Raw genomic sequence first — 26,910 nt, 5'->3', positions numbered from 1 at the left:
AATACAACTTTAATTAATTTTTAAGGATGGCTATTTTAGTGATGCTAGGAAAACATCATTAGTCTTGAATGCAATAGAAGTGAAAGTAAAAACAGCAGAGGACTGATCAGTCAGCTTGTACCCTTTGTTGCGAGTCCTGACACAGGGAGGTGTGCCTTTGTGGCTTGTCACCTGCGCACTATTGAAGTCTAAATAATCTGATTCTTGTCTTACGTAGATGAGCTTGTACACAATTGCTAAATGACACCACTTTTCAGCAGAACCGTGTGAAGAAAGTCTTGTCCTTGTTTAGCTGCCAGGACACCTACATCATGCTGGTCTTTAAAGTAAAATGTGGTGGATCCAAATATGACCATCCATATACCAACACATCCGTAACCAGCAGTCCTGTTGAAAATTCAGGGAAGGCATAACTAATTTTTTAAAATAAAAACCGGACTAATCTAAAGAGATCTATATTAAAGAAAAAAAAAGTGTAAAGCTACAGATTTAAATAACACAACTTGCTGTTTTTTTTGGTATTTTCTTTCATTGCCTGTTTAGTCTTAAAACCAGGCAGATCCCGTTTCTCATTAATGCTTCAGCTCTGTTACTGATGAGCTGTCACGCTCCCTACCCCAGCACGTGCACACTGCTGGCACTTGGCTCTGAGCACTGACATGAGCTGGGGCCAGGAGGTGGTCAGCAGCTGTCAGAGCATGTCTCAGTGGGACACACCATCTGCAGTGCCTCCTGAGCTGCTGGAGATGGGACTTTGAGTGGGTGCCATATGTGCTGACGGTGACATGTCTTCTCTATCAGCCCATTCTGATTTTTGGAGTGTTCATAGAACATGAGGAATTACTTGTTCCCTGATAACCTTCTCATGCTCCACACAAAAAGCAGAGAGGGAACTGATAAGATTAAACAATGGGCACAGTTACCAAGGGTTCTAGCACAGCTGTAGTTACAGGGAGTTCAGCAGCATTGTTCAGCTGAGGTCAGGGTTTTTGACAAATACAGAAGAACTCTTCCAAATGCATATTGTGCAGCAGCAGCGCCAGGTTTCCAACATATGGCCCACGATATCAGCCCACCAGCCCATGGCCACTGGCATGGCTCACTGTGCTGCTGCTGGGGAGGGAACAGGAACTGCTCCACCGGGCAGGCTGCGGGCCCACCTGCGGGGGGTTTCCCTTTCACAAATTTACACACAGTTTGTTTGATTTTCTGTTGGCCCATGCAGAATCCTGAAGTAAGTGCATATCAGGAAATACCAGATTGATGTAAACACTCTGAGCTTCAGCAGGAGCCTAGACCATGGAGAAACTTTCAGTCCCTCCAGGCTTGGGTACACAGAAATCACAGAACCACTGTGGTTGAAAAAGTCCACTCCACTAAGATCACCAAGTTCAACTGTCAGCCCATTCCCACCATGCCCATTAACCATGTTTCTCTGTGCCACATGCACACTTGTTTTGAACCCCTCCACGGACAGTGACTCCACCACTTCCCTGGTCAGACCTTTTCAGTGCCTCTCTGCTCTTTCAGAGAATAATTTTTTCCTAATATCCAGTCTGAACCTCCTCTGGTGCAACTTAAGGCCATTCCCTCTCATCCTACTGCTGTTACCTGAGAGAAGAAGCTGACCCCTACTTCACCATAACCTCTTTTCAGGGAGTGGTAGAGAGAGGCAAGGTCTCCCTTGAGCCTCTTCTTCTCCAGATTGAACATTCCCAGTCTCCTCAGCTGCTCTCCATAAACAAGACTTGTGCTCCAGACCTGTCACCAGCTTCACTGTCCTTCTTTGGACACACTCCAGGGCTTTGATGGCTTTTTTTTGTAGTGAGAGGCCCAACAATGAACTCAGCACTCAAGCTGCAGCCTCACCAGTGCTAAGTACAGAGGGGTGATGACTTCCCTGGTCCTGCTGGCTGCACTATTTCTGATACAAACCAGGATGCTGTTGGCTTTCTTGGCCACCTGAGCATACTGGTCCACATTCAGCCAGCTATAGCATTGCCTGGGGTTGTTGTGGCCAAAGTGCAGGACCCGGCACTTGGTCTTGTTGAACCTCATCCCATTGGCTTCAGCCCAGAGATCCAGCCTGTCCAGATCTCTCTGTAGGACCTTGCTACCCCCAGGCAGATTGGCATTTCCTCTCAACTTGGCATCATCTGCCAACTTTCTGAGGGTGCACTCAATGCCCTCATCCAGGTCATCAGTAAAGATACTGAACAGGACAGGCCCCAGCACCGAGCCCTGGGGAACACCACTTGTGACCAGTCACCAGCTGGATTTAATTCCATTCACCACCACTCTAAGGGCCCGGCCTTTCAGACAGTTCTTTATCCAGCGAAGAGAGTACCTGTCCAAGCAGCACAGGGAGAGCCAGCCCTCTCTATAGGAACAAAGCCATCAGGGGAGCCTGAAGGGAGCTGTCTGCAGCTGGTACCAGGAGCAGACACCATCAGGACACATTGGGCTCAAGACACCTTGCTCTTACCAGAGATGCCATGATCCCTGGTTTCCATTTGTCTCCCCAGAGTAGATGCCTGTGGCAGACCCTATTCAGAAAGCAAGGGAGGATTGTGTATCCCCTTCAGGGCTGTGCACACTCATAGAAACCTCTGCACCCCAGGGTATTCTCCTAAGGGGAGCAGACGTTTGTGCTCCTTCCTCCCAAAGGTTGCACCTGTACACTCCTGGCTCTGCAACACCATCATGAAAAGCACACAGCTATTCACTGGCTTCCAGATGTGTGCTGAACCAGAGCTTTGCATGGTTTTAGCCTTCTCCGTTTTCCACCACTCAAAATGACACTTGTTGTTGAAGAGCTGGTATGCCCTCTACCAAAGGTTGACAGTGCCAAACTGCTAAATCCATGCTACTCACATTGTATTGACAGTTTCAGCCAGGAGCACCAAGAGCTCTCCTGTCACCAAACTGGTTCTGGTTAAGGTTCTTTTTCTATCCTTCACTCAATAGTAAAGTTTATTATATGGCGTCCAAATGTACCTGATGATTTTAGTTCTTTATTCTATGGCTAAATGTCTGTCTCTTAGTATCACAGAATCACACAGTCATTGGGGTTGAAAGGGACCTCTGGAAGTCATTGAGTCCAATCCCCTGCTAAAGCAGGTGCCCTACCATAGCAGGCTGAACAGTGCTTAAATTACAAGACAAACTGCTTTCAGTGCTGAATGTAGGAACAATAAAATGTTTTTAAATCATGTTATTTGGAAATAATGTGAGAATTTGTGTGTATTTTCCACCATTTAGTTCAGCTCATGAGAGAAGTGAGATGCATGGGCTTTTCCCAGTACATGGACGTGCAGAGGAATGGCTGCAGTTCATTACTGGGTGGAAGCTGTACTCCATAGGGTTGTATACAGATTAACTAAAATAAAATACTTTTATATAGGAACCAGTATTTCTGAAAGTTAGAAACAAGTCAGACAGCTGCAGTGGAGTATGTCACATTCCCCAGCTGTGCGCTGAAGGCAAAAAGAGAGTTTAACATTCAGGATGAGGTGCAAAGAATACAAGAAATTCAGAACTACACCTTGTCTAGCACCACTGACATCTTCTTTTTTGAAACAGGTCATAGCTCACAGAGCGAGGAACTAATGCAGCAGCTTGAGCCAGGGCAGCAGGGCAGATGTGGTAGAAACCCCCCACAGAAAGTGAGCAGGCAGCTGCTGCCCCTGTTACAGCTCTGTTCTCCTAGGCTCGGCCATGTCTTCATGATTGCTCACAGCAGTCCCAGTTTTAAAACATCTCACAACTAAGCTGCACCCACTGCAGTGAGAACACAGGAATGAGATGGGAGCATGGCAGCCAAAGGCCAGCTGCAGGCAGCAGGGGAACTGCAAGGTGAGAGCATTGACAGTCTGTCCCTGAGGTCCCTTCTGCCTTCAGGCCATGCGGACAAGGCCCTGTTTCTGCTGAGATACCATCCGGGGTTTGCCACATGTCACAGCCAACATTTTCATGGCTTCTGAAGTTCAGTGTCACAGAATCACAGAACCATAGAATCACAGAATGGCTTGGGTTAGGAGGGACCTTAAAGATCATCCAGTTCCAACTCGCTGCTGTGGGCATGGTTACCAGCCACCTTCCAGAGAGGCCTAAGTACTCTGAAGGAACACCAGTTTGTGACCATTGGCGTGAAGGTCTCTTCCAAAATACCCATAGACACCAGGGAGTCTGGGCAGAACTCTGAAGAGGTGCAGTGAGGGGATGGAGGGTGGGAGCAGAGCACCAGGAGGAGTGTGGTCTAAGTGAGCCATTACAGGCCCAGGTACCAGGCATGGCTCTGGTAAGGCAGCGGCAAAAGCTACGAAAGAAGTGAGGCCAGGAAAATCTGAAGTGCTGACATAAGAACAATAGCTGGAGTTTTGGGAACATATTGCCTAGGAATTTGGTCTATAAGAACACAAGCTGAAGAGGGAGTAGGAAAGAAAGGAGGAGCCCACCAAAACACAAAGCAGAAGAGGGAGAAACAGCAGGAGAGTGCGACACGGCAAACTGTGAGATTCCCCAGTCAGGTTTAATTGCGAGCACTGGAAGCGACTGGGACATCAAGGAGAGGAGATGGGGTACAGCAGCCTTTAGTCTGGTCTGGAGGCTGTGGGCCAAGGTGGAATGAGGAAGGAGTGTCCTTGCCACCAGCAGGCACAGGAACAGCCCCACAGCACACAGTCAACAACATCTGGCATTAAGAGATGGAAAAGAGGGTGGTAGCAGGGGAATAGAGCACTGATGTAGCCATGGCTTTGAGCTATGGAGCTCAGCAGGGATGCTAGGGAAATGCCATAGCTGTGTTGTGAAGGAAAAATAAAACCAGGCTGGTGCCACTGCAGATCTCCTCCCAGCTCTTCTCCAAAATGCCACCCAGTAGTTCCCAAACTCTGCTTTGACACGGCAAACTGCTGCCACAACCTTTCTTCTGAAAGTGAGATGTTTACTTCTAAACATATTTTGCATATAGACTTTCATCCTTTAAATAAACACAACACTAAAAAAAACAAACAAAAAAAAACCCTGCAAGAATTAGCTATTATTGACAGCCACCTAGTTTACAAGTAATGCATCTAATGATCCATGGCCATCCTCTCTTCTCCTTCCCCTTCTCAATACACAGGAGCCTCAGCTGGAGGAACAGAAATGCATCTGAGGGAAACAGCTGATGTGGTTTCCAGGCCCCTTTCTTCCAATCTGACCATTGTGAGCATCAACTCATCCAGAGTGCACAGCTAGTGCATGTCCCAGGGCTGGTAGTTCTCGGGTAGGGGAGAATATTTTTTACTTTTGCTATCATGTTTGTTCGGGGAGCAGAGAAAACTCTTCCTCTGTGTTATAGCTCAAGAACAGGTGTACACTGAGCACACTGGTTTACAAGATGTAAATTTCTTCTACTGAGACAAAGTCAGTGTACCAAACCATTAGTTAATGAGGTCAGTTCTAAAATGCAAAGCAGAGCTGGGCAAGAGATCCCTTCAAGAGCTTTTCGAGTGTCTCACTGGGCAGAAAGCCAATGCCTTTTTGTGTGCCTCTGTGTGAGCTGACGGCAGCCTCCACAGCCATATAGAGCAGAGCACGTCCATCGCACGGCCCTGTGCAGCAGGTGAGCTCCTGCCAGGATGCATCCTGCTAGGGCAGACACCAACATTACACTGTTTTGCTCCTTTCTTCAAATAATATTTAGGAATGACACAATGCGACATTCAAAGTTTCCATTTACTTTTCAAATTTCTGATAGTTGCGGCCATTGTAATGAGGCATTACATGAGGATGGTAAGATCCTGAATTCCAGTGCTTGCTCATTTCCTCACAACTGCTCTGTGCTTAACACTATAAATTTGAACATGTTTTTTTGCATAATCATGCAGTTTGTTTGTGCTTTCTTTCTTACTTTTGACTGGAGATCTTTCTTCATCAGTTGTGGCTCTAAAAGGTGGTTTATTTTTTTTTTTTTGTGACATTCACAGAGCAGACCATGTGTAATAATGAATAATTATGCAAAGTAAACTTTATAGGAGTGTGTCTTTATGTCAGGGTACAGAAGGTCAGGCAATATCAACTTATTAAATGACTCCAGAAAATATTAGTCTGCACTCTTTAATCAAAAAGATATCAGTGATCAACATTGTGGCCTTTCCTTTAATCACCTGCTGTAATTTAATCAAAAGCTGAGCAAGAAAAGCAGTTTTGAGTGTTACCTTTGATTATATTAAAATGGAAAAAATCTTTATTACTGTATGAATCAGAGATAAGTATTTCAGGCTTTTATATTGTGCAACCCGAAGTATAGAAAAGCTTTTGACATTTAAATTTAATTCAGTACTATGGCTGATGAGAAGAAAAACATGGCCTTTAGTAAAGAAAGTCAATTTAAAACTTTCAGAATTTTAAGTTGGACACTCAAGATTCCACTGGTGCAGAATGTGTCCACTTCAAAATACGGCTAAATCTGACATCCCTTGAGCACTGAACTCTTACTAATAAAAAGGAAATTATCCAGAAGTACAGTGCCTTGTGCAACAGATAGTTAAGACTTTTTTTCTTTCTTTTTTTTTTTTTTTTAACAACAATAGCTCACAGCTTTTTAATTTAAGATCTAAAGTTTGTGAGAAATGTCTTCTCTGGATTGCTTACTGTGACATGAAAGTAGCAAAGACTTTCCAATACCTCTTGCAGCAAAAGCATCTAGCCTGGTCTGACGGATGGCATGACCTATGCACGTCCATTTCTATGGCTGGTGGCCACTGCAGACAGCTTTGGTTGGTTGGTTTGGTTGAGGCGGCTGAGGGCAGATGGTCTGCTCCTCGAGTAGGAATGAAGTGTCCTTTCTTCATCCAGAGCAGAGGGAGCCCACCTGGAGGTAAGCCCTTACTCCAGGCCATTCTCACCTCTGCTCCTGCATTCCTCATGCACTGCACAATGCTTACAGCCAGATGCATTTCACCCTGCTCCATCAGTGGCCAAGTGGGGGACAGCCTGCTTTTTTAAAGACTTCACTTTTTTCTCAGTTGCCACCTAAAACTGTATTTTATTTGGGAGCAGTCAAATTTCTCCTCAGAGAAAGACACAATGCTTTTATGTTGTGTTCTAATTAGGCAGACGGCGGCAGAAATCCAGAGCTTCACACTGAAAAATACCTATAATTTCAACTACACTCAACTTTTAGATCTTTGGTTGTTCACCTCTGCAAGATTTCAGAAAAATTCCAAAGGAGGAAGCATTTATTGAAAATTTGCAATTGCAGTTTAGGTGGGGGGTGGGAGATTAGCAGCTTTAACAGAAGCAGCTGCACAGCAATCTGGAAATCAGCCCAGTTGGGAGGAAAAAAGTTTGTCCTCCAAAGAGAAGCAGGCTCAGAATTGTACAGAAGTTTGTGTCCAGCTGCCAGCACATCGCCTGCAGAAAGGAGGCGGAAAGGAGGCGTAGGTGGAACGTGCCCTTCTGCAGGTTGAGATCTCCTGCAGATGGGAGCGAGCTGCAAACATCACATTGATTTTTGAATGATTAAATGCTGACTAGAAAATGAATTTTTCCTTTCTTTTCTTGCTTTGTGCTACTAGACTATGCCAGAATCAAATAATTTGCTATCACGCAGTACATTGCTGACAGGTCCAACAACTCTTCCTCTTGCTGTTAAAGCTCCTGTTAGCAGATATGCAGCCTTCTTAATGATTATTCTTTTTGATTATTCCATTATTGGTTTAACTGCATCTTCCTTTTTAGTCAACTCGGATTTAAAATGCTAACTTACAGTACTGTAACTCCTTAAGTTGAAGATCACTGATGCTATTACAAACGTTTTCAGTTGTTTCTGACTTTGAATAGAAGTCACTGTACTCCGAGTTACCAGCAGAAGCGTAACTGAACCTTGGGGAAATAGCCTGCAATGGATCTAGAGCGCTCTAACACTTAACTTCAAGTGTGGAACCATATACATTTTCTTTCCCTAGAGCAAAAAGAATTTCACGATAGTGAGATACACTGCTCTTTCCTGATTGCTTATGCAGGGAAAAGCTGCTAAGGAATAATACCAGGCAAATCTAGCAAGGAACTGACTTCAGAATCCATCTAGAAACTGAAGATACACTGAAATATTTACAGTGTAAGGCAAGACCAAACCTCTAAAGAGGCCTCTCCCACAAACGGAAACTTAAAATGTTGACAAAGGGTCTCACAGACAAGCTATTTTAAAACATAATTTTAAAATGCCCTACCGTGGCAAAGATAAGCCACAGTTAATCAGTGTGTTCTGAATCAGTTCTACTTCTGTATATTACATTTTCAATGAGATCAGTTCTGAATGACATAGGCATTTACAGTGATTTAGCAAGTTTTGAGAAACTGACATTTCCCCCTGCCCCCTCCGCTTACATGTTTAGAAGCTTAGAACACAGAAACCTTGCACACATAAATACAACGTTTTCAGTCACCTGCCCTTCATTCCGCCCATGTTATGATACTGCAGGACTTCAAAAAAGTTGCATTCTACAATAAATAGAGAAATGCTTAAAACTGTGTTTAATGCAGAAAATGTGTGTTCAAGACATTACCACCAATGAAGACATCTGAAATTGAGTACAGGAAAAAAAAACCAAAAAACAACCCAACCCAGAAGGAGATTGCACACAGAGTGATGGGTAGTTTTAAGAAGGTACAAGGCTTGCGATGTATCAAAGAACTGAGCAAATCCAAAAACTGGCAACAAATATTTGCACATTGTCAAGTCAAAAGTTTGCTTTTTTTTTTTTTTTTTTTAAACAAGGCTCATAAATAAATCTGTTATCATCAATACTAAGCTACTCTTTGGGTAACATACAATGAAAAGGTGGCTACATAAGTTCTGCAAATAAATTCATTTAAAATCATGATGTAACAATAGCATATTTGGGCCTAAGACTTTCTAAAGAACGGTTAATTGGCATTTTTTCAAACACAAGAAACAAGATCAAAATAACTGCTATATCAGAGATTGGCTATCAATGTATCTGTAAAATAAATTCAGAATGATCTTTCAGGAGCAATGCAACTAACATAGAATTTTTTAGACAAAGATATATACATCTGCTTGCAAAGTATTTCTAAATAGTCTCTTCAAAAAGTATTGTCAGAGTAGTGCAATATAACTTTATCAGCAATTGCAACCAACGAGAGGTAACCCATGGAGAACAACACGGAAAACTCCTCTGGAGGATGGAGTTCTGCAGCCTCCCCTGGGCAGAAATCCCCTTTAGAGTCACTGGGAGCTACGACTAAGAGCTGTGCACAGAAAGTCCCCTTGGAATGAGCTCTCTGCTCACTACCCAGGGAGCTGAGCGTGGAAGTCTACAAGCGGAATCTGAATATATCCCCAAGCACTCGTTACGCAGTGGCCACTAAAACCATTGAAATGTAAACCTTTCCTATTCTAAGTTCCGTTCAATTTATAAAACAATGCAGTTTCCATGCAGTAGGGCACAGTTGTTGTCAGAACTGATTACATGATCAGCTAACAAAATAGTTGGTATATCAGTTTAACCATAACTGCATAATTTCTTCTACTCTGTATTTCACACCGGTAACAGGTAATGTGCTATAGCATAGAGCACATACAAATATGATCTTGTGATTTGAAAGCAAAAACATTTTCTGCAAGATATCCATAGTAAAATATTCACGTGCACAAAGGGTGTTCATAGCATGACACCCAAAGCAACATGGAGATAGTTTGATAGTATTTCCATTACAGCAGAACTATGGACTTAATTCACTAAACAGTGTAGTACAAATGAAGATCACAGGTACATATAAAAAAATCAGGCAATCAATTACAAACCTGGCAGTATTTTGTGAGACAGAGATTTTCAGGTCTTATAATGGAATGATTAAAATGACAGGAACTTCACTGGGGAGCTCCAATGAGATATTTGCACTTGGAGTTTCTCATTATCTTCTAAGTAGCCCTACTGCACAGGTGTACATTACACCAGAAGTTAACACCAGGGCCTGGAGATGAAAAAAATGCTAAAACTTAAGTGCAGTAGGTTTCACTACATTGTATTTCTGTTGAGATGTATAAAACATAGAAAACTGTAATGATGACTTCCTGGATAAAAACATCACGGTTCACAAATAAAATCTGACAGAACTTCTGAGTCAGATTTAAGCTGATACCTTTTGTAAATTTCATTGACATGATTTGAGTATTTCAGATGTCTCTGACCATTGAGTAGCAGTGCATTTTTACCATTCTACATTGACTTCTTCAACGTTATGCCATTCCAAACAGCAACAGCCTTACTTGAAACCTTCATCAAATGTGTCTTTACAGTGCTAAGTATATATTCAATGAAAAACGCCTTTAAATAGTATTTACAAATTCTCCCCATTAGAAAAAAAGGCAAAATAAATAAAAAGCTTAGAGAAAGGAAATGCTGCTTAGGCTGTAGGCTTCTCCTTATGTCTTCCCCCAGCAGATGCCAGTTTCTAGCCAGGATTGTTTTTCTTCCTCTTGCTTGGGCTGTGACTGGAATCTTGTTTCAGTTCATGATATTGCACCTGTTTAAACACAACATTTAGAAACGGGTCAGGTGGGCATTTGCTAGAGAAAGAAAGAAAGAGTTCTATTTTTTTTTCAAGGCGAAATGAAAGAAACAGAGAAAACTAACCCCCTGCGGACTATATGGGATCTACAGCTATGAATCAACAACAGAATGATAGTTCTGAAGTAAGAAGGGAGAAGAGAATTAGGAAAATCCTGTCAGGAAGTAAGACTCTACTGATGTAAGCTTTAAAAAGGCTACCTTTTTTTTTTTTTTCTTCCATGAGATGCGAAAGAAAATAAACACTGTCATCTCTAATGAGCTGAATGAATATTCTTTGCAATTTGTTTCATAAAAGCATACTTATTTTCAAGGGCCTAACACAGACAGGATCAGATTCACATCAGGCACGTGCACATGCACCTCTTATTTATACCAGCACTGACCTGAAACCATTACCAGAAATATGGAAAGTGTATAATCATTGTGATATTGGAGGTGATTTATGTGTCCAAGATATCTGAATGCTTGCACCTACACAAGGGGTTGTATATGGCACTATAAAATCTTGTAATTCATGACTAGGTCACTTCTAATGAATTTTATGGTCTCAGTTGAACTGTAGCCAAAAATCTTCACCTGTGAAGTACACAGAGCATCACAGGACACAGGTTCCTATCATTATCTGACCATCCTTTGGACTCTTTGTATGCCTTAGTGGCCCCAGGCAGCAGTGTTTCCTACAAAAAATCACTGCAGTGCCTCATTCCTGGAGGCTGCTCAACACAAGCTCCAGCACCTACTAACACTTCCCAAATACTTGTATTTTTACAGTTTTCCTGTAAGCATAAAGGAGATAGTAGCTAACTGCTTACAGGACAAAGCACCACAGACTCCTTAAGGCTCATGGCTTATACCGCACTTGAGTTTCACTTTATTTAAGCTAAAGAAAGTGAAATCAAAACAATAGCTTTAAAATGATTTTTTTTTTTTAGAAAAATCAGAAAATCATGATGTCATATGATAAACTGACATTTAACAGCTTAAAAACTATACACACCACTTGCACATCCGAAGGAACTCTGGACAGAAAGTCAAGTAGCTCATTGTTATCAATTGCATATGGACTTCGAAGCTTCTTTGTAAATTTATTGATACCTGCAGAAGTGAGCATTCAAATGTTACTATAGTCATCTTTTTTACTCAGTATGTATATATACAGAGAAAGTCCTGAGAAATAACTTAGGATCAATTTCCAAGCCTGATACTAGCATTAATGAGTGAATACACAAACTATAAATGCATGCTCTAGCAGTCATTATCTGCTGTTGTGGCTCCCTCTGATTCAAAGTGCAAGCATTCTAGTAATGCATTCCAACTCCTCTAATAATTTTAAACAATGAGTTTTTAAACTCCCTTTACAACAGGATCTGTGCTCATTATGCAAAGGTTAGGAGGAGGAGAGGAATAACATGTGCTCCATCCCTGTGGCGGATAGGACTAGTAACAGAGGGCTTAATAACAGGTCAGACAGAAGGAATACCTTTACAGCGCTATGGATGATGAAGCAGGTGGGAAGTACCTCACCGTGTGAAGGTTTAAAGAAGTAACACAAACCTCTCTCTGGGAATGACAGATACAGATGATCTGATTGCACAGAGAGCATGGACACAATGGCTCTTCTAAATATCATAGCCTTACAGAGCCAATTCAAAAACAGCATTCAAATGTACCAAGAAAATCCTCCCTTAACTAAGATAAAAGTAAGCTTTTAACTTACATTTGTTTATAAACCATGAAATATCATCTCAGATTCATGCAGTTTTCATATGAGAATCTTGTGCGCAAGTGCTGGAAACACACATCTAAGTCATGGCCAGGAATGGTACAAACTGCACAGATTCTCAATTGAGCAGGAAAAAACTGGGACAGCATTTGAAAATGTGCTGCTTCATGTAATTTATCAAGGCTGCATCAGCGATAATTCAGTTTATCTTTCAAGGCATCTTAGGGGACTTTTGGAAAGCTTTAGCAGGGACATAAAGCTTCAGGACACAGTGCACAAGCAGCAGTCTTGGTAACACCCATGGACTCTCACTGAATGAATTCTCAACTCTTTAATGAAGATAGGAGATTGCTGCAATTCCTTTATCTAGTGATTAAACAATGAATATTGGAAAAGAATGTGGAACTCAAAGACATTTGCTGAAGAAGATCCTTTCCATCAGCAAGTTACTAAGAAATTCAAGGCCTGGCCAACTGTTTACTGCAAATGGCCACTGGACCACCCACTGGTGAACTCAGGAATTAAACAGTCTTGCCTTATCTGTTGTTACTCATAAAGAAAATAACAAGCCACACTGTGAAAGCAAATGCATGCAGCAGCAGGGCTTAAGAAAAGAGAAGAGCAGAACATATGAGCTGAGTCAGGATGCTACAGGAGAAGCAAAATGCAACAAGAGGATTAGGCCTCTTCTAAAAGCTTGAAAATTTTCAGTTTAAAGTTGTTTTCTTTATAGTCTTTAATAAATAAACAATTGTTAGCATCAACCAGGACTTTGCACTGCTGGGATTAGAGTGCAAATGTGGTTCCCGTTCCACCGGGGCTAATACAACACAAGTTTGAGGACCAAGAGTCTGCTGAAGAGAAAAACAGATAGGAGGCAAAGAACTGAGAATTTCTTGCCAGAGCAGGCAGGAAAAGGCAGTCCCCACAGATGCATGGGAGAAAGACAGCTATACATAAGACCAGCCACAGCATGGAGGAATTTTCATAAAAAAAACATCTGCCTTCCCAAAGAACAACATGGGCAGATGCTGCTACAGAGACACTCAGCTTCCTATGGACGAAAGTCAAGCAACAGAGATGATTCCTTTCAAGTGCAGGATATACAGACAGGATGAAGAAATGTATATACACAGGGGAGGCTAGAAACATAAAATAATGGAGAAAACAGGCTGGTGTTTGGAATGCTACTTTTTTGAAAGGAGAGCTGCTCCCTTCATGTGGCATGACATGTCTCTCTGCTAATGCATTTCATCCCTGAGGAGGTTTGGATTGCTAGGACCACAGCCATGCAGTACCTCTCCAGTTTCCCTTCATGATGCAAGACAAATAGGTACCTCCACATATCTGCTGAGGAAGAGGCTGCCTGAATTGAAATGCAAATGAAAAATGTGGAGCTGAAATCTCTAATGAGCAGAGATGCTTAAAGCCATATGACCAGGTAACTCCTGAGATATAGAAATAAAAGGGAAAAAGGGAAAGAGAGCAAGGTGCACCTAAAATAGAGATTACATTACTCCTTTGTGTTCTGGGAGGCATGGATTCAAGTTTGGGAGTCAAGGCTTTTTTCACCTGAGACAAACTTATATTTCTGCGTGAAGTGTAGAACCTCCCAAGGTGCTGCAGGGGACAGCTTTCAGCAGCCTTTCAAACAACAGTGCTGACTTAATACTTTTGTGGGTCTTTCAGGGGTACTATAAGCTTAAATTTTTGCATAAATTGAAGGGGATGTATGATGCTGAGTGTAGAAGAGGCTAGATCTGCCCAAGAAAACTGCAGAACAAGAAAGGCCAAGTACTTTAAATGAAAGGTGTAGCATCTTGTCTGTGGTAGGAAAAGTGCAGCTCTGGGAATAAGCTAAAAGTGTGGTTTGCATCCAAGTGACATAGGGTATGGGAATAAATGAAATTCCGATGCAGGAAAAGATACTACAGAAGACCATATATTTGCTTCTTTTAGTTCTTTCTTTAGTTGTTCAAATCCTCATCATTTGTACTTCTCTATTTTGTGTATTCTGCTGCACTGATTTGTAAAGACTCCGCAAGAATAGTACCAATCCTGACTGCTATACAATAAACATACCCTTTGAAGTCATTTCAATGATTTTACGTTCTTTGAATTCAAAAGTTCTTTACAAAGGCACGATTCTTTCCTTCAGACAGGATTTAACTGAGACAGAGTTCTTCACAAGTTTACACTACCGAGTTAAGGGTAAAGCTGCTGGTGATGTACGATGTATAAGAAATGAACAAATGCAGACTTAGAAGTATAATTTACAACAGATAAAGTAGTGGTACTGTTTAAAATCAGTAAAAGAATAAACATAAGGAAAAGTAATGAGGGTTTGGCTCAATCACTATTCCATCCCCAAGCCCCACAGTCCAGATCCTCAGTTTCATTTCATTATCAACAGGCCAGATACAGCGTGTATCTTTCCTTCAGACTAAAGGTGACCTTTTAAACAGGTTCCTTGTTGCTATGTTTACATACACTTTCACAAGATAAAGTACTGCAGTAAAAAAGGCATATTGTCCTAAATGCACTATATAGATTGAAATGCCTCTGTCTGTGTGTAAGTGGTGAAAATAAATCAGAGTAATATCTAGACAAAGCTACACTTTGATATATGAAGAATCCTCATGGCTACATGTTTATAGTATGATGAAGTCTAGAATGCCAGCCAAGAAAAATGCATTTTGCAGGTGGGCCTAAATCTTTGCGCAGTTGTGATTTTTAACTAACCTGTCTGTTTCCATCATGGAGAAGCTTCATGACCATAAATACAGAAAAGTACTGACAATGTAAGTCATCCCTTAAAAAACAGATTTTTCTAAGTGGCACAGACAGTTAAAAAAAGGCTTTACTTACCCCACACAAGGACAATGTATCTCAGGGGAATGAAATACAGGATGACTGTGAACACACAAAGGGCAACAATTGCCAGCCAGCTCAGGAATGGGACAGTCCAGTTGAACGTGCTAAGTGAAAGATCAATAAAAGAACTTTGGTCACCTGGCATTCAATAATAAAATGCATACTGCGCAGGAAAGGGGAGGAGTACCAGTTTCCATCAGTGACAACAAACTCAAACTACAAATGAATGCATGGGTGCTGGACATCAGGACGAATGTTTCAATCCATTCTCAGGTAAAAAGAAAGGATGTCCTGGCATCACCACTGCCCCACTGAACGGCATGTCTCCCTGGCCAGCTGCCCACCTCTTCTGAAGGAAGTACACTCAGCTTCATAAAATTTCCCCAGTTTCAGCATTGGACAAAACAAACGTTTCCTGTCTCTGCAAATGTACTTGCTCAGGCAACATTGATCTCCATTTTCAGCTCATTTTTCCCTGACCAGCAAGGTCAGGAAGTAGGGTTATGGAAAAGGAGGAGACTGAACAATTGGTCCTGAAGCCAGGGATAATATAACAGCAGGGGATGAAAGAAGGACAAAAAAAAAAAAAAAACAACACTTCAAGTGGGAGGAAAAAAACGAAGGAAGGTGAAAAAAGAAAGAAAAGGAGAGGAGAGAGTGGCATAAGATAAAGTACATTACAGGAAAAGGCACAGAAAAATGTTATCATCCAGACAAAATCAAATCAAATGGATATTCTTTGAATAAAGGAGGAGAATTCCTGGGATCCCACCAGAGATTGAGGGCACTGACTTTAAGAAAAAAAAAGCCAGATTAAAAATGTCCTTAACAAGAGTCCAAAATTCTATTACTTGATATTCTATTACTTGATAAAAAACTGCTGATCACCTCATTTTGCAGAGGTTGAGGTATAGGCAGAATAAGTGAAAGCTAATGAGTCTAGAAATAGTCATGTGGTGGCCCCCCAGTCTCTACAGGCAGGGAAGAAAGGCCAGATGGCCAACTTAGATGTGTGTCCCATGAGAACAACAGTACAGGGAGCTTGATGAAGTGGGATTGAGCCTTGAAAGCTCCACCATGTCAAAGGTGCAGCATGACATTTATGCAGAAGGAAAATGCAGCTTTGGCTCTAAGTAGCTTGATGATACTCTTTAAAGAATTACCACTAACTATATGCCCAATCAGTGTGATTACATTATTTTGGCTTCTCTGGCTGAATAATTGCAATTATCTGAATTGCTAGCCATATTTTTCATAATGAGCTCTGGCTTCATGTGTTTATTTGTCTTCTTTTCTCCCTGGCAATTTTGACATGTCTCCAGAGTGAACATTATGTAGTGTCACTTGGTGTGGGATCACTCCCGCTCTCCTCAAGGGACACCTGCTCTTTTCCCCTCTTCTGCATGCATTTGGGATGAACAGAAGGTTGAGGGTCTGCTCATGTTCCTGTGACTCAGCTTTGTGCAATGGATCACAGACACGCCATGTGTGGGAACACTGGCTCCTCACTTAGCAAACCTCCTTATGTGCTGTGTTAGCACAGCATTCAGTACAGGTTTCCCATTATAGTTTTAGGAACAAATTACAGAGATTTATAGGAAGAGTCGGTCTCACTATGCTTAGAAAATTCTGTTGCTCTCATCTGGTATATAACAGAACAAACCCTACTTCCAAAGTGCACAATTTGAAAAACTTAATCATCAAGGCAACTTCCATAAGCAGTCTTCTGATAAAAGACTTATTTTACAGAGGCTCATTTTGCTTGTCTCGAAAACTTGTGCAGTACACTGCTTACATCTGCCTCTGCTGCTGTGAATGTGGCCTGTTTGGAAGTGTCCCTGTGGGAATGTTTCCCAGGTTTTCCTATTAGAGCCTTTGCTCTTAAGCACATCAACGGCAACCTCCTTTTCATTGCAATCCTGATATGCCTGTCATTGCTGATTAAAGAAACAAGGCAGAACAGGAAGAGAGGTAGCTTTTATGCTTCCTGCAGGCCGACCTCCACCCAATATATCAATTCTCTAAAATTGCCTTACAACAGCATTTATTTTGGGGTCATATCCCTCTGTGCGGGCTATGGTCTTAGAAACTGGGATCACCAAGGCGATGCACATTGCAGTGAGTAGTGGAGAAAAACAAAAAGAACAAACTCCAGATGCCTTGTGCTCAGACTATACCCAAACCAAGCAAGAACACATAGCTTTAACCTTCCTTTAAGACATGTGAAGTGCATCAACTAAAACTTTATAGCAAGACTACTCTATATGGCTCACAAGACACCTTTCTGCCTACCCTCCCTGCCGCAGTGGAAAGGAGGTTGTGAACACTCTGCTCATGACTGTTCATCTTGCAAGTCTCTGCTCTCAGCTTTCGGAGGGCAGAAAGCCAAGCCAGTTCTGTCCCTGTTTCTCAGCTGGCAGTGCTTCTGGAGGGAGCCCTTCTGATGTCAAACAAAAGTCCTTAGACCGCTGCTCAGTGACCATGCAAAAAAACCCACCAAACTTCCTGTCATAAATCTCAAGCCTCTCTTGCTTAAGGTCTAAACTTGTTCTTAGTTCTTACATATCATGTATAAAGTATAATAAATTACATACAGTCCAAGAGGAAGAGTTTTCCTAACTTACATAAACAGAACATCTCCAGCACTAAGATCATCGTGTCCAACCCAAACCCATCCCCATCACTATGTCCCTCAGTGCCACATCCACACAGTTCTCAAACAGCTCCAGGGACAGTGACTCCACGCCAGGGCTGCCTGTTCAATACATTACCACTCTTTCAAAGAAGAAATTATTCATCATATCCCGTCTGAACCCGCTCCGGTGCAACTTAAAGTTACTTCTCATCCTATTGCTGTTATCTGAGAGAAGAGGCTGACCCCACCTCGCCACAGCCTCCTTTCAGTTAGTTGTAGAGAGTGATTTGGTCTCTCCCGAGCCTCCTTTTCTCCAGACTGAATCATCCCAGTTCCCTCAGCATCTGCCTGTAAGACTCATGTTCCAGACCCCTCACCAGCTTTGTTGCCCTTCTCTGGACATGCTCCAGGGCCTCTATGTCTTTCTTGTAGTGAGGGGCCCAAAACTGAACACACTACTCAAGGTGTGGCCTCATCAAAGCTGATTACAGAGGGACGATCACCTCCCTGCTGCTGCTGGCTGCATTACTTCTGATACAAGCCAGGATGCCACTGGCCTTCATGTACATATCCTTAAGTTCTGAACCCTCATTTCAGCTCTGCTTATTTCCTTTATCAAAACTGCATTTTTTTATTATTATTTTTAAATAACTGCTGTTGGATTCAAAATAAGATTCTCATTCTGTTTCACTTCAATGCCCTAATTCTGATATTCTCCTCCCAATGAATATATTTTTGATTTCCAGAATTAATCTGGCAATACTGTCATTAAGTTAGGGCTGCCACAGAGCAAAGTAAATATAGATGACTTTTAAGAACAGACTGGCCAAAACTGGAGCCTCCCATGAACACCAGTAGAGAACAATTCAGCACCATGTTAGTACTTACTTCTTTATCCTTTCTCCAAAGGAAGCAACTTCATCAAGGATGTTCTGGACACTAACACACACCTCTTGAATGGCATACAGTTTATCCATAAATCCTTTTTTCTCGCTGTCCTAAAGGAAAGAATAATAGTTATTGTACAAAAACAAATCTGAAGGAAGTGTGCCATGTATCCATCCATGACATTTCAGAAGAGTTGTTTCATTTAGAACAGGAAAGGCACACTTCTGCGCCACACGCCCCTTTCTTATACCCAGTCTCACGTACCTGCCATGCACACAGAAACTCTGCCAGCCCTACAGCACACTCTGTGCTGCCTTCAGCCCATTGGCCATGAGCACTGCAGCAGTGGGGTAGCCCCATCTTACTGTGTGACAGTATGTGGCACCCACCCCACAAACCTGTGCCTGTCATACAGTGCTGGACAAGCCCTTCTTGTTAATTTTCAAGTGCATGAAATACACTGGAGACATAACTCCAAGCTGTCTATCTCTAATCCCAGGCAGGCTGTAGCATCAAGTCCACACAGAGCCAGAATTCAACAAAAATGCTGAATTAGATGGACTTAAAGCCAAGCATCACTCCAGGCAAAAATGACAATTTATCTTCATTTTTACTGACTACAAGGGAAGTCGGAAGCGTTACCCAACATTTCCAGTGGATTAATGTCATATTATACTTTCTAGGTTAAATTTGAGTAGTGCTTTCCCAAAATATGAAATGTAATAGAAAATATTTCAAGATTAGCAAAAAGCAAAATCTTTGATAAAAAAAAGTTGTTCGGCATTTTGCCATCACAAACAACTTACTACAGTAGTCTCTGTAACTGACTCCAAAGACAAACACCTAAGAAATTAGTATAGGTTGTACTGCATTTTTCTTTTCTTCTCCTGATTCTTAATTAGCAGGCAGCATATTGGCTCCCTTATTTTGTTTATGTTTTTGCTGTCTTTGTAAGCCAGACTGGATGTGGAAAATGTAATTTAACATTAGATCATCTGAAGTTATTCTAGTGACACAGGTTCTGCAACTGTATTGTCAAGAGTTGTAAAGATGTTGAAAAAATTTAGCTACAAAACACAGATTGTTGAAAAATAAACCATCGTGAGAAAGAGAGAGTGCAATAGTAAAACTACTTCCAGTGACTGAGTGTAATTTAATTCAACAGTTCAGAAACAGGAGAAAAGTCAGATTCTGAAGAAACATCTGAGGTGTTCTGTTCTTGGTTAAAATTATTATTTACATCACAAATAAATGTTTCTGTGGATGACCACAACCACTATCACTAGGCACATCTCATGCTGTACAACTGAGTGATTTTTTGAAATTAATTCTTTAATATTTATTACACCCTTTAGGCATTCACTGTGAGAGCACTAGCATCCTCAGATATACAGCTTCTCAGGAGCTGCAGAATACATCTAATGCATTTAATTTACTAACAGGAAAGACTCTTCTATTCATTCATGTAAAACATATACTTCCAGTTCAGAAAAAACATAAAAATAATCTGTTTTCTATTTCAGCAGAAGTAGGCAACATTTCACACAGAAATCATAGATATCCTTCTGCTTTTTAAATATATGTAAGCTTTGTCTCTTCAGTTTAGATACACAAATTCTGCTTTGTTATCTTGATTTATAATTAAATTGTGTGAGAAAAGAATTATGTGAATGTAACATAAACAGTACCCTTTGTGACATCTCCAGAACCTAGGAGGGACAGCTTTCAGAAGTCCTGAGGCTATTTTTCCTTAAAAATATTTTACAATACAAACTTGTGCTTTTTTGAAAATACATCTGCTTTAAATCATTCCCTTAACAAAAGCACACACAAAGAAAAACAACAAAAAAGAAAGAGACAGAGGAAAGAGTCACTATTTCCATCCCCTGCACTTTCTGAACTTACAGAATATTCTAAGGCAGGAATAGACAAAACAGCACAGGAAAGTGGAGGCGGTCACAAGGATCAGGGCTCAGCTTTACTTAAACTAATTCCACATGCCCCACAACTATTAGCTGTTTTTTCTTTCTTTCTCGAAAGAATTGCGGAGAAAATAATCTGGGTTAGGGAAAGGCTGTGCTTATTTTCTTCCAGCAAGGTGCTGTGTTAGCAAATACAACTTATGAGCCACCTTGAATGAACCAAGGCTCTTAATAATCCATTTTTCAAACACTACTGATATTTCCTTTCAAAAGAAAGATGGGCTGTGACTGGAATCAATTTCATCATTTGTAACGGCTACAATTGCCAAGTTTCTGGAAATAATTGCCATTTAAATAGTAGATAAAATTTATTATACAAAGCCATCAACAGCTTTATTACCATTTAATTTCCATGATTTGTTTGTTTGCAGAAGGCTTAAGGTATCTGAAAAGCAAGATGTTTGCTAGGGGATGGCTTTAACTATAAACTGTGAAAGCAATATCAAACTGATGCTGACAGTCTGACTGGAATTTACAGAAAATTGAAACCAAGTCCTCTTCCTACTTTGCAGTAAAATGTACATTACAGATTGATAAACTGCTTGGCCAATAATAATATTTAATTCTTGTATATGGTTTTCAGTCAAAACTATATTTTTTATTCAATGAAGCAAAACAAAGAAAATGACTTGCTCTAGATGGTACGGAGCTGAGTCACACCAAAATCTGAGTACAATGCATGTTGTACGAATCTCTTTATCCAGTGCACTATGCTTCTGGCCCCATGTTAAAACTGGTTGATTTAGGAAAGCTTTACACCTCTAAGCCCAAACCTCTTTCTCCTCTAGGCTGAAGTGCATTTACAAAACAAACATTTCAAAAGAAAGTTAAAGCAGGAGAAAAAAATAAGCCAGACTCAAAAGTTAATGGAATTGGAAACAGTGAAAAAGAGAGCCTTAAGTGATAGCAGACATTTTTAGGATAGGGAATAAAGATTTGAATGCCTTATGGTAGATAACTGTCCTACTACTGAACTGCTATGTTGGAACTTATGTTAGGCAATTGTCCTGTTAATAAACTGAGATGTTGGAGAGAAAGGCATGGTCATAAAAACAAAAATCATACAAAAATATGAGTGTTTCATCCAGAATAAGAGTAAATTTTGAAATTTTGAGGAGATGCTGTCTCAAACAGGATCTTTCCAAAATACCCCTTCATGTCCAATTGAGTACAATAAAGCACTGCTGTACAAACCAAAGTGACTGAGACAAAACCAGACTGATAGGAACACAGAAAGGACATCATACCATCACTGTCTGGGATGTCTGTGAATATTGTCCATCTACAGTATTCACACTGTGTGTTCTAAGAAAGAGTTATGGTCTTGTCAGTTGGCCACAAAAAGAAGTGCACTATTCTTTGCTTGTGTCACTTACTTGTGGCTATAAAATCATTGGTGATTTTGAGGCCAGTGAGGAATCACTCTAATTATTCCTTGGCTGCTAGTAAAAAACCTGTGAATCTCTATTACTTGAATAGCATAGGAATACTTTGATGAGGATCACTGCAGATTGCTTCAACTAACGATTTCTCTCCAAAGCGGAGCTGCCCCATCTGTGTGCATGCACATCATCCCTCAGTAAGTGTGTGAGCCATGTGCAGGGCTGCAGTATCTGGCAGACCTCTGTGTAGTAGGTTCAGAATGTTGGTAGAAAACGCATTATGCAGGATTCATTAGTACTTCCCAGAGAGGGTATGGAGACAGTGGCTGTTGAATACTATCCAAGGCCTGGTTGCTGCTCAGAAACCTATGATTGGGGTTTAATGGCATCACCAATTACCTCCTAGGTTCTAACCTCTTTTTTTTTCTGGGAAGGTCGCTAAGAAGAAGACAGAAAGCCTACAGTAATCCAATTCTGGAGGCATTTGATCTCCTCCAGGTCTTCTGAAGTGCTATCAAAAGACTTCAGATCTGGTCATGGATACATAAGTAAGTCATTATCTTATCTTTTTCTCAGGGAAATGGAAAGAGGGCAGGCAACTGTGACAATACTGTTATATTCAAGCAGACATTGGAAATGAGATCATGAGATAAAGCTGAATGGTCTACAGGACCTGGAAAGATGCACCAGTTGACCTGAAACAGGACTCCTCCATTACGTGTGTAATGAAAAGAGAGGATCAGGTTGTTTTAACTGTTCTTACCTCTTGAAGGATGCCACTTGTGGAGTACCATAACCATGTTATCTTGTCACATCTGGGAAGACTCTTGAAGAGATTAAAATCCTTCAATGGGAGCTTAACAATTTATAAGATCCCACCCTTCCACTAAGCCATCTTATAACTCTTCAGATCATATGCTCTTAGTTATTTTAAATAGTGACTGACTGCATGTCACGTACCAGCATCTGTTCTCCTCTTAGCATCAATAACAACAAAAAAACACCTAGATAGTGATCAAACCATTCTGAAAGGGAACAGCCAGAGTGGGCTTCCCACTGTGCTAGCACAAATTAACATGGACATCATACCCCAGGGTTATCTTAGGCAATTAGAATTGAGTTTTCAAACTGTGAACTTATTTTGGACCACAACACCTGTTAATGCACATTCAGTGACTATATTTGTAAAAGGCAGATCAGCTGTTCACAAATGCTACATATTTCATCTGCAAGTTCTACCTGCTAGTTTAGGTCTTTATGTGTGAATTTTACTACAGAGAACAATACATAGAGAACAGATCTGAAAACAACTGCCGATGAGCAAACGGAAGTCAGGATGAGTATTTCTAAAATACAGAGAAAACCACATCGTTATTAAAAAAGTAGGATATTTCAGAGATAAATGATATTTGTGGTCACGATTATTAAAGAAAGAAGCAATAAAGTGTTATTACCTACTGAGCATTCAATATTTTAAACAGCATAAAGCAAGCACAATAGAAACCACATACACATGTGGACAAAAACACTGACGGTTCACTGTTTATGAAGACTCCATGCCTATGAGCATGAATATTACAACAATCTGTTCTTTCTCAAACATACAGTGAGAGTTGATAAAAAACATTTTGAACCTTCTGTGACTTTCTGGCACTACCACCTATATAACAAATTAGGCTCTTTTTGTATATAATGAACAGCTGCAGTACTAGAACATAAATATATAATTAAAAAAAGTCACAAGAAACAGCAGTAACTCCGGGGGAAAAGGCAGTATTACAAGCTTCCTGTGAAGTAGAAAAAAAAGGCAATTCTCATACAGTTCAGATGAAGATTTTTTTGCTAATACTTTCTATTTTCTCTTTTTTTTCCCAGCTCAGTTGCATAGTATTGCCTAATTCTGGTCCTTCCTGGTCTTTCCTTCACTGAACATTTTAGTACAGCAACAGCAACACCCCAGTTAAGGTGGAAACATAAATGCAGAAGAGCTCCATATTGACTTGCCATTTCACTGAAGGGCCATCTAGTGGGAGGAAACAAAAACCTAAGTTTTCATTGCATGATAACTTTTTGGCTAAGACTTTTAGTTGTGGTGATAAATTAAACAATGTCAGTTAATGGTGTGCCTGTCTTTACTTTGGTGTGAAGCTTAACAAATTAAGGCATGCTTCTGCATGCATCACTGCAGTGATGAGAATCCACCAGTTGCACATGCTTTAGGTTCACATTTGAAAATCCTGGGAGGCAAGGGCAGACCTCCCTGGGGAAACCTCCATGCCCCGTGGGCAGTAGCACACACTTTCCAGCACCTACAGAAAAACCTGCTGGCTCCTTCCCCCACCCCACCATGCCCCCGTGTCAGTGGGACAGCCGCCTGCCACCAGCAGGCCAGCCACCCACAGTGCTGCAGATCTGAGGCCTTGGTGGGGATGGACAAGAGCCTGGGAGGGAACGCAACTAAAACAGCAGGCTCAAACTGATCTAATGAAAATTCCATACCATGTAACATCCTGCTCAAAGAACCGGGTGGGAGAAGCGAGGCTGGAGTTTGACAGGGCTGCTGTTTTACGGACAGGCTGGACATCTGTTGGTCAGCCATAAACAAGTGCTTTTTGTATCACTTGTTTTTCTTGATTAGTTTTGCTTTTCCCCCTTCTTTTATGTATTAATCTCAAGTGGTCATTTTTCTCACTTTTGCCCTTCCAGTTCCAAAATGCCTTTGTTAAGGAATCTGATCCAGACAAGAAAAATATCTCATGGTCAGATAAGCCAGAAAGCGTAGGTTATCCAAAATCTTGCATTCAAAACATTAATCTATAGCAATCAAGATGAAAATATTAATATGTGAGATTGAGGCAACATTATTCATAGGAGTTGAATGTTTAAAGAAAATCACCTTTGAAGTCATTTGAGACTGAATCCCACAGTTGTGACCAAGATGATGATGGAAAGAACCACAAGTACTCAAAAGCAAAAAACACAATACAATCATCAAATCATTAGCCCTACTTCAGCTGAAGACAAATCCTATCATGTCCAGAGCAAAAGCTATGAAATAATGTTCCAAAGATAATGCAGACACATGCACATTTCAAATGGTAGCTACAATCATTCAAGAAATCTATCAAATATTAATAAATTGAAGAAAGTCTTACAAAAATACTTCTTACTTAATATAAATCTACTGGATAAAAGTTCAAGCTGTGCTTTTGGAAAATTACATAATGTAGAAAAACAGTTTGGCATTTCAGCCAAAACAATATAAAAAAGAAGAAAAGAGCAGCATCTGGAAAATTTTCCTGCAAATATTCTAGGCATACAGTGGGCAAGGAGAGATGTGTGAACCACAAATTCTGTATTCTTTTGGAAGAAAATCCAGAGAAAAGCCTGATAAGGCTCCACTGCTCATTTTCTCAGTATCTGCTTATTTCACTGAAATGAAAGAAGACTCTCTTTGTTTACTAGGAACTACTGAAAATTTGGAAGAGATCTAAATCTGAGCCATCTAATGAAGGTTGCACGGCTCCATGAATATGCAAAATCACAGAGTAATTTGTAACAATGTTATTTTAATATCTAACCCCCACAATAGTCTGTTCTACATTCATTTGAAATAAGCTCCTGCATACATAATGTCTCAGAAGGAAAAAAAAAAAGCACATATTTATGCTGGACCACAGTAAATTATACTCTGAAAATTTCTGAAGGTTTTCATGTTCTAGTATTGTACTGTAGATTACAATGCTAGAAAGCAAAAGATTTGCTCAAAGGCAAATCTTTGCACAAATGTCTTTTTTTTTTCCAGTAAAACTAACATTTGTAGCTAAACCAAAACCACAGACTGTGTACTGTATGTATATATCTGTTAATTTACAATAAAAGACCTACTACTAAAAGCTACCAGCTTGTCTTCAGTCAGCTTATGTGAATTTACTTTTGAGAAATTAATAATGCTTAGTTGAAATCATAATGAATGGGGATACTCTAGAAGGAAAGAGGAAAGCAAACTACTGTTAAAATTAAATACAACATTTAGATGATTACTGTAATGTTAGAATGATAACTGAATAAAATAAATGGCCTGAAACATAGAAGTTTGCTAGACTTCAGGCAATATTAACATGACCACTGAGTACTCACGACATAGAAGCTATACTGGATCACAAAATAATGCTGTTAACACAAAATCTTACAAACAAAGCAGAAAGAAAAAAAGCTGAGATATCTAATTTACAGAAGATGAAAAATAGGTGTTTAATGGAATTTATGTGCTTTCCTAGAGAAACAAATAAACAGAGTACTTTAACTAGTCACCCTGTCTCATGCATTTCCCTGACAACATTTTTTCCCTCATCATCTCCTAACTTGCATGCCCTCTGTTCGAAAATTAAAAAGTGCCAAGATCCACAGATACACAAATGCTAGGAGGAGAAGGGCTAGGAAACCTGCTGGGAATAATAAGCTTGACAGCAAACCTTCAAATCATTGTAGTTTAACATTTCAGAGTGTGTATCAAGCATTAAGCAAACAAATGGATAAGCAAGCAAAAGAGGCACTCAGCAGCATTTTGCACGTGAAAGACTGAAGGAAGAGTTGGCATTCAAAGGAAGACGCATCCCTGTTGGAATCAGACCCTTTTCAAAATGGGCTACCTTTCAGGAGAGAAAACAGAACATTGTAAAGACAATTGGAGAGCATCTCTCCATCTGAAATCCCTGATCCTTTCTTGACATTTTCACAGATGCCAGAAATCCATATAGGATGACATCAGCTTCAAAGCTTTGCTGGCACCAGCTGCCCAGAAGTGGATATGAGTACCACACCATCATCTCCTGCTTCC

At 40.6% G+C, this 26,910-nt stretch overlaps 1 protein-coding gene across 7 annotated transcripts in view; it reads right to left on the bottom strand.

Moving 5' to 3' along the window:
* The window catches only part of MCTP1 (multiple C2 and transmembrane domain containing 1), a 228,381-nt gene continuing 209,971 nt past the window's right edge, over positions 8,501-26,910 (bottom strand). For 6 of the 7 annotated variants that reach the window (XM_021380048.1, XM_021380049.1, XM_021380054.1 and 3 more), the window contains 5 exons: positions 22,834-22,896; positions 18,707-18,816; positions 15,178-15,287; positions 11,584-11,681; positions 8,501-10,539 (listed from right to left, as the gene is read on the bottom strand). In XM_021380048.1, the coding sequence (XP_021235723.1) occupies positions 10,468-10,539; positions 11,584-11,681; positions 15,178-15,287; positions 18,707-18,816; positions 22,834-22,896 (453 nt within the window). In that variant the 3' untranslated portion in view covers positions 8,501-10,467. The remainder of the gene's footprint in view (positions 10,540-11,583; positions 11,682-15,177; positions 15,288-18,706; positions 18,817-22,833; positions 22,897-26,910) is intronic. The other variant, XM_021380050.1, reaches the window with a different exon arrangement.

The sequence above is a fragment of the Numida meleagris genome, chromosome Z, assembly GCF_002078875.1.
Source record: "Numida meleagris isolate 19003 breed g44 Domestic line chromosome Z, NumMel1.0, whole genome shotgun sequence".
NCBI lineage: Eukaryota > Metazoa > Chordata > Aves > Galliformes > Numididae > Numida > Numida meleagris.
This window is presented reverse-complemented; position numbering and strand designations above follow the sequence as displayed.